Source organism: Garra rufa, chromosome 4 (assembly GCF_049309525.1).
Source record: "Garra rufa chromosome 4, GarRuf1.0, whole genome shotgun sequence".
NCBI lineage: Eukaryota > Metazoa > Chordata > Actinopteri > Cypriniformes > Cyprinidae > Garra > Garra rufa.
This window is the reverse complement of record NC_133364.1, coordinates 24,816,794-24,824,910: the sequence shown is the minus strand read 5'-3', so window position 1 is coordinate 24,824,910 and position 8,117 is coordinate 24,816,794. Positions and strand designations below refer to the sequence as shown.

General features: G+C 36.8%; 1 protein-coding gene across 1 annotated transcript; it reads right to left on the bottom strand.

The window, feature by feature from the left end:
- Nucleotides 1-500: 500 nt before the first annotated feature.
- mdm2 (MDM2 proto-oncogene) lies at nucleotides 501-7,829 on the bottom strand. Its single transcript, XM_073838347.1, has 11 exons — nucleotides 7,729-7,829; nucleotides 7,572-7,643; nucleotides 7,416-7,490; nucleotides 5,706-5,839; nucleotides 5,316-5,365; nucleotides 5,170-5,228; nucleotides 4,945-5,011; nucleotides 3,351-3,508; nucleotides 3,089-3,238; nucleotides 2,910-2,978; nucleotides 501-1,640 (listed from the first exon to the last, which is right to left on the bottom strand). The coding sequence occupies exons 2-11, from the start codon at nucleotides 7,629-7,631 to the stop codon at nucleotides 1,008-1,010; spliced, it is 1,455 nt and encodes a 484-aa protein (XP_073694448.1). The 5' UTR covers nucleotides 7,632-7,643; nucleotides 7,729-7,829; the 3' UTR covers nucleotides 501-1,007.
- Between the last annotated feature and the right edge of the window lie 288 nt (nucleotides 7,830-8,117).

Here is an 8,117-nt window from a genome sequence, read left to right as displayed (position 1 = left end):
ATCTTATTAGACACAAAAAAAAATATGTCCTTTGCAACATGTCAACAATTCAATGAACCAATGAACATAAGTGAGTTGTACCATCTCAAAACATAATTCTTTTGAAAGCAAATTAAATGGGTGCTGGAAAGAATATTGCACAACAAAATGATTCACCTGTTCATGCTGCTCCTTTTTACCAACTACACAATAGGTTCCCATTGTGGAAGTGCTTGGGTGTGAAAAAGAGGGATTATATTAATTTATTATATATATATTTTAAAAAAAAGTAACAAGTCCAATGTTTGTACCAGGTTGCCATTAGAGAGAAACAAGTCAGAACTTGTTTCCTGATATTGAGTGAAAAGTGGGTCCCTAGTAACCAAAGCTCTCTCTGGGTGACCGCGCTGTGTACTACCCAACAAACACCAGCACAGGAAACTGACACCAGCCAATATACAACATTTAGGAAGCAAAGTAAAAGATTCAAAAGAGAAAGCAAAAAGACAGAATTTCACCTGTACTGTAAAAGCAGAAGAGCCTCAAAATAATCATTTATTATGCCACACTCAGAGAAAATAAGACAGAGTCTTTGCAGCAGAAAATGGTGCAGAAGAGCATTTCCTTCAACAGGAGGAACAATTTTAAAGGGGTGTCCCAAGAGCTACAACTCAGGAACACATTTCAGTGCAGCAAAGAACTCAAATTATTGAACCTATCCATAAGCATGTACATAAATTAAATTATAACAAACATTTCTAGTATCTGATAAAAATGTATACAGAATCTCTACAAGTCCGTAAGTAGTTTTTTTTTATTATTTCAATCCCCCAAACTCAACCCTTAAATCATAGGTGTGTGAATTTGCTTCCCAGCATGTGAGCTAAACCTCGCTTGTCGAGTCATAAATAAAATTAATCAATAAGAAACATATTACAATATTGAACAGTTTTATAACTATAAGACAAGGCAACATAAGCACCCCAAACTTCATGTGATGAGAGGAGAGGAGGTATATCTGCAGTGCCTCAGCTCACGTAGGTCAAAACGACTGACTGAATGGGCTCTCGGCACACCGGACACAACTTATTCCGGTTCTTTAGTTTCTTGGCGCAAGTGTAGCAAGCCATAAGGTGTCCAGTTCTTCCGTGGACGATGCAGCCGTTCTTGGGGCGACTTTGACAGATGACGCAGGGCTCAAGGCAAGCGGCGGGTAGGCAGGCCTCCAGGCTGTTGTAGCGTTCTAGCTCCGGGGTCTCTTCCTGGCTGCTGCCCCCACCAGAGGAGGTTGATGGTTGCGATGAGGAAGGCTGGGATGATGAGGTCTGAGAGTCAGTCATGGAGCCAGAGGGAGTGGAGAAGAGAAGTTCATCTTTAGCGGCGTTAGGAGATTGCGAGCACTTGCCGTCGGGTACGTCCACTCCTTCATCTGTTTCTGGAAGTGGGCTTGAGGGTTTGGAAGGAAGCAGTTTGTCATCTGAGGCTGAGTTCAGAGTTGTGGTGATGCTGGTGTCTTCTGTGCTGGGTTGAGTGTTAGTGGAGGTGTTTTCCAAGTCGGAGTGTGTTTCTGGAAGCCATCCGGGTCGGACGGTCCAGCAGCTTTTGCAATGCCGAGGAAGAGGAGGGTTGAGCTCACCACATTCGGCACATTTCCAGTAGTCCTAAGTGAACACATTGTTACTTTAGATTATTACATGTTCTTGCTTTTTTTGAAATAAGAGAGCCAGTTTAAATCCGTGGGTCAGAGATGGAAATGGTTGTGAAAAATTGGATTTGGTGCAAAAAAAATAAAAAAACTTGAGGAAAAAAAATCATGTTAAAAAAAATAAATCCAAAATATGGCCCTATAAAAGTCACGTACACTTCCAGTCAAAAGTTTTTGAACAGTAAGATTTTTAATGTTTTTTTTAAGAAGTCTCTCCCGCTCAAGCCTGCATTTATTTGATCCAAAATACAGCCAAAGCAGTAATATTGTGAAATATTTTTACTATTTAAAATTACTGGTTTCTACTTGAATAAAATGGAAATTATTTCTGGGATCAAATCATCATTATTCCAGTCTTTAGTGTCACATGATCCTTCACAAATCATTCTGATATGGTGATTTGCGGTTTTGTATTATCATCAATATTTAAAACAGTTGAGAACATTTGTTTCAGGATTCTTTGATGAATAGAAAAACCAAAAGATTAGCATTTATCTAAAATAAAAAGCTTTTGTAACATTATACAATATACCATTCAAAACCTTGGACTTAGTATAATTGTTTTGGGAAAGAAATTATAGAAACTAATCTTTTATTTAGCAAGGATCTTTGAAATTGATCAAAAGTGATGATAAAGACATTTATAATGTTAAAAAATATTTCTATTTCAGATAAATGCTGTTCTTCTAAACTTTCTATTCATCAAAGAAACCTGAAAAAAAATTCTACTCGGGGCTGTTTTCAACATAATAAATGTTCTTTGAGCAGCAAATCAGAATATTAGAATGATTTCTGAGGGATCGTGTGACTGGAGTAATGATAAAAATTCATCTTTGAAATCACAGGAATAAATTACATTTTAAAATGTATTCAAATAGAAAACAGTTATTTTAAATAGCAAAAATGTGTTTACATTTTACTGTTAATGCAGGCATTAAAACTCTTACTGTTCAAAAACTTTTGACTTGTGTAATTTCTTAATACGCATTCCTGGTCGTATCATGTACAATCAATCAGTGGACAAAGTTCAGAAACAAAATGTCATCATAATCTTTGACCAAAATGTAATAACTTGCGGCATCCCTAAAACAGCTGCTCTTTTTGGCAGAATCACAAAAGCTTTGTCTTACACCCCAACCTTTTCACAATCAACTCCTGATAGATAAACCCCAAGTCCAGTTCTTGTTTGAAAAACATCAGGTTAGGGTATTAAAATGTTACATACTGCCTCAGTTATCTCGGTATCCTCATCAAACGAATCTTCCTCCTCAGCAAAGATTGTGACTTCATACACCTGAGCAAGCAAATACAGAATTGCAGTGAGTTGAGGATTGTTAAACAGGTTAGGTTAGTCAGGTCATCAGTTAATCTCTCTCTGAAAAGAACAGGAGCTTGAGTTGAAACCTCGTTCTCTCCTGGCAATGAATCCTCATCGTTCTCACTGTAGGCGTCGGAGTCTATGGACTCCACCTCAAATTCCACACTAAAGTTATCAGAGTCAGAATCCGAGTCTTCACTTTCATCACTGCCCTCACTGTGAGAAATACCTACATCCTGTAAAAACAAAACATAACACTGGTTAGAAAGGGCCAAATGACAGCTCAAAGAAGTTAAAGTTACTGGTAAACCAAAAAAATGTAAATGAACATTTAAAGGTGCTACTCACAGAGTTGCTTTGTGCGTCCGAAGACTCGCTGTTCACCTTCTCCCGATGCAGGCCGCCTATTACACACCAAGACAGGCTTTCGTCAAATGTCAAGGAGAAGCTGTCTGACTTGTGCCTCTTCCTACGTTCTCTGGGCTCGTCTTCCGCTGAAGTACTCTCTATTGAAAGCACATAAAACAAGTTTAGCACTAATGTCTTTTTTGACAACAACATGCTGCTCTGTAGACTTAAACATTTCCAATCTGTTTGTTTTACTTTGTTAAACACAAGCTTAAGTCTATACTGCATATCGCATTAGTGTAAATCAGTTTTTTTTGCTGATGTTCCAGTTGCAGCCACTCAACTTTGGACACTTATGGGCCAAGCAGGAGCAATGCTTAGAGCGATAACCCTGTTTTAATGGTGCATCTGGTGCAGCTTGCTCAACAAACTGCCTTTGTGTGCATAGCTGAGGTTTAAAAAATGGGCCATTGAAGAGTCGCAGTCATCTGAGCACATTCTGCACAGCCTCCAGATCTCAGTGTCCTTTTGAGATGTTTACGGTGACAGAGAGAGCAGTCATTATGGTACCACATGTTTACCCACATACAGTCCTCTGTCAGGACTGAAGGAATAGTGCAAATGATCCATCATGAGGGAACGTCTTCCCTGCTTACTGGTTGAGACTATTATAATGTATATGGTTGACTCACCAGGCAAGGAAACAGTCCTTAGAAAAAGGAGTCGCCACAACTTTTCACAAAACTCCCATTAAAAATAAACTAGCCTGAAATCATGACATCTAAAAAGAGTAGGGATGTAACAATATCAATTCCACAATACGATATTTATTGTGATATTATAAATAAAGACAAATAAAGACTTGCCATGTTTTTAAACGAAGAAAACTTAAGTCAGAAAAAAAGAATGAACTCTCTTTTTATTTGTGGTATACAGTCTTACATTTACACTGGTGTTTTAGGAAGCCGAACTAATTAGAATATAATAATAATAATAACAACAACAGCAACAATTTTATAGTAGTTATTCCTATGGCAGTAATAGCCAAATACTGTAAAACAATTTCACTGTAACGTAAATGAAAATGAATATTTCATAGGTATATTATTTTTGCTTTACACTACACTTGACTGCAGTAACATTACCCATTCAAACCGCTAGCAGTCAGCAATTCATACTGAACTTTTAAGCTTTGATTTTAAGGGGAAAAATCCAGCTTCTGTAAAAACAGTTTTACAAAAACGCATCTACAAATCTAGTAAAATGCTATAATAATCTGGCATGAAAATACAGCATAACTTTACATAAACGCTGAATTTTACTTGCATTTGGCGCTTGGCAAGTGTTAATTTTAGGCCCTGGTTACATCCCTAAAAAACTGTTACTGTACCAGGCAGCTGGCTAGAAAAAAAAAGGAATGGGAAAAAGAAAAATGGGCAAGCCCTTCCTGTTCAAACAGGAAATACGTCAAAGACTGGAATAAACAACTCTATCTGAAATCCCATCTAACCCATCTGATCAAGCGTGTGCTTTCATACACACTCGACAGAACACAGCTGGTGTGTGTCTGTTGCTCTTTGGTTTGTGCGCTTACCAGGATCACTGCTTCTCCTCCTCCTGCGCTGCTGTGAGGTAGATGAGCGAGAGTCTGAATCCGTATCCTAGAAGAGACAGTGGGGTTTCAGTCATGCTTCAATCTCAAACACAGCAGGGGCTCTATAAAACCCACTCAAGCAGAAACACAGCACTACCAGGGCAACTCTGGGGAATGGGTCAATACTCTGTGGTTCTAAGTGTGTGAGCATAAAAGAGCGTTTACCCCAGGCCCTCGATCTGGTTCACTTTGACTCCTGGGTTCAGAAAAGGTAGACTGAATATCTACAAAAGGAAACAGACAGTTTTAACACAAATAACAAATAAGAACATCGCGGAAGGAAAAAAAAAAAGTTATAATTATCATAGTACCTGGACTTTTCACTGTCACAAGGTTTCTGTTGATCATCGCAAAGAGGGCTCTGAAAAAAAAAAAGATAAAATTACAAATGAAACTTTCATTTTCATACAGCAAATTTCACTTTCAATTCTTATTAAAAACCACACACGTCATAAACGTATACTTTATTTATTTTTTTATTTTTTTATCTACACTGGTCCCTTATTTGTATCCAAAAGTTTTCCAAATGCATTCTGCAGACATTTTATGTCTTTAACAGGTGACAACAGACTCTTTCAGAGCAAGCAGCTCAAATATCCTGAAAGCTGCACCTGTTGTTTCAAAGCCCCACCCTAATATTCCCAGAGGTCATTTGTACTACAGCTGCTTTGCCTTACAGAAGTTAGAGAGTCAATACACACCGGGGCTCTTTGACTGAGAAACTTTTCACCCCGAGAACAGCACCAAGAGCATCCTCTCCGCAGTGAACAATGTGTTGCTGCTGCTTGTCATATAACTCCTTGCTCATGATATACTTCCCCAAATAAAACATAACCTAAAAACACAGAAAAGAAAGTTGTTTTAAGATTAACTGAGAAACTATTTTCTGCAACAGAAAGAATGGTAAAGATGTGGTTATTAAAATACTCAGTATAGATGAGTAATACATTCCTGTTAGTCAGACAACCACAACTTCCACCCATAAAAAAAATGAGTCATAACATCAGACTAAAGTTGACAACAGATTAAAACATTTCAAACAACATCAAATATAGAGTAAAATAGCATACATGTTGTTGTACACTATGAATGAAAGTTTCAAATTTGATTTGGGAACTGCTGAATATTGGTACATGCCCATGCAAATGCAGCTGATATGACGTCAGCACATTTTATATATGGTTGCTAAGGTGTTCTGAGTGGTTTTTCAAATTTTTCAAAAATGCCCACCCTGAATGACTCATGGTCTTCCTTCAAGGGTTTTTTTTTATATCACTTACAGAAGTATTAAGCTACATCCTTTGAATTGTGTTTCATTTGTAGCAAACTGAAGCTTAATACTTTTAGTTAGGGTTTGTTCAAAATTATAAAAAAAAATGTTACTCTGAACAAAGGCAGTAACTAAATCTAATACACCACACACTCCTTTACATAATTTACACTAAATATATGCAGGTTTAACTGTACACACAAAAGAGCAGCAACACATGAAACTGGAGAAGGATTATTTTTAGCCAGCAAAGTCAAACACCACTGGCATTTGACTGCAAAGTCATTATTTCAGAAACTGTCAAATAGGCGTCACTGGCATAAGTGCTTATTTGAAATATTATACACACAACAGGCATAAATCTAATTATATATACAGCCATAAGCACAACACATATGGTACTGTTCAAAAGTCTGGGGTCAGTAAGACTTTTTTTTAAATAATACTTTAAGCAATTTTAATGTTACCAAAAAAATTGTATTTTAAAATAAATGTTCTTCAAATAAATCCTGAAAAAAATAAGAGTTTGCACAAAATGTTTTTAAAGTTAATACTAAAATTATTAATAATCATTCATTTTTAGTGACAGCTTTGCCATCACAGGAATAATACATTGCATGCTACAAAATATTCAAATAAAAAAAATTTACTTGAAATATTTCAAAATATTACTTTTAACTGTGTTTCTGTTCAAATAAATTCAGCTTTAGTGACTTCATAGGAATAAATCCTGAAGAAAAAAACTAATTTAATCAGTTTCCACAAAAATGTGTTTACCTTTAATACTTAAATTATTCATAATTAATTACTTTTTAAGTAAAAATCTTAAGTAACAAATCAGCATATCAGAATGGTTTCTAAAGCACTATGTGACACTGAAGACTAAAGTAATGGCTGATGAAAAATCAGCTTTGCCATCACAGGAATAAATTGCATTTTAAAATATATATTACAAAATAATAATAATAATAATATATATTTAAGATGCATTTATCTCCTTTCACTCTGTTTCTGAAACAAATGCAGCTTTGAGTGAGCATAAAAGGCTTCATATGATATCTTCCCAACCCCAAACTTTTGAACATTAGTGTATATCAAATAAAACAAACTTAAACTACTATCAGCAGACACATCTCCTCACCTCCTTCATGGTGAAAACATCTTTATCTGCACCTGCATCTTCTAACAAGCTTTTCAGCTGCATCTTTGGTCTTACCTAAAGTTACAATAAATACAACATTTTAAGGCATAAAAATAAACTTAAATTTACAAAAGCACACCTCGAATGCTACATTACCAGTTTTTCGTTGTCAACCTTGTTGATCTGAGAACTGCTTAAACAACTTTCTGTTGCCATATTGCTAGTTATCTGTAAAAAACAAACACAGTTAGACTTTACATACAACAACTTAGAGGCAATTCAATACACATGCAAGCTTTAGACTGAACATTACCTGTGCTAAAAGAGGTAAATTGGCTATTCTAGCTATATATAATGTTACTCTGCTACCTGTACATAAAGTGCTTGAGCTCAGCTCTGGCTTAGTGAGGAGTGGAAGCCGGCTGAAAGACAGTCTATGGTTTAAATAGACGCAGAGAGACATGTCAGGGCTAGAATCCACCGCAGCGATCATCATGTCCTGGGCGGGTTCGGGCATGACACGTCTAAGCGTGACTGGCTTTAGTTTAGACGCCTAGCGGTAGATGAGTTGTCTGGCTCTCGGTGATCATGTCCGGGCATGTCCCGTCTCACTAACCCGCCCATTGCTGACTAAGCACTTGGATTCGAGGCTTATCAGCGCAGTAACAGGTGAAATAACGGAGTGTTTGGACCAACGCGATG

Coding starts and splice junctions, on each gene's coding strand:
- mdm2 (XM_073838347.1), bottom strand. CDS start 7,631: ATGGCAACAGAAAGTTGTTTAAGCAGTTCTCAGATCAACAAGGTTGAC. Junction 7,491..7,571: donor AGGTTGACAACGAAAAACTG/GTAATGTAGCAT, acceptor TTGTAACTTTAG/GTAAGACCAAAGATGCAGCT. Junction 5,012..5,169: donor AACCAGATCGAGGGCCTGGG/GTAAACGCTCTT, acceptor TGTCTCTTCTAG/GATACGGATTCAGACTCTCG.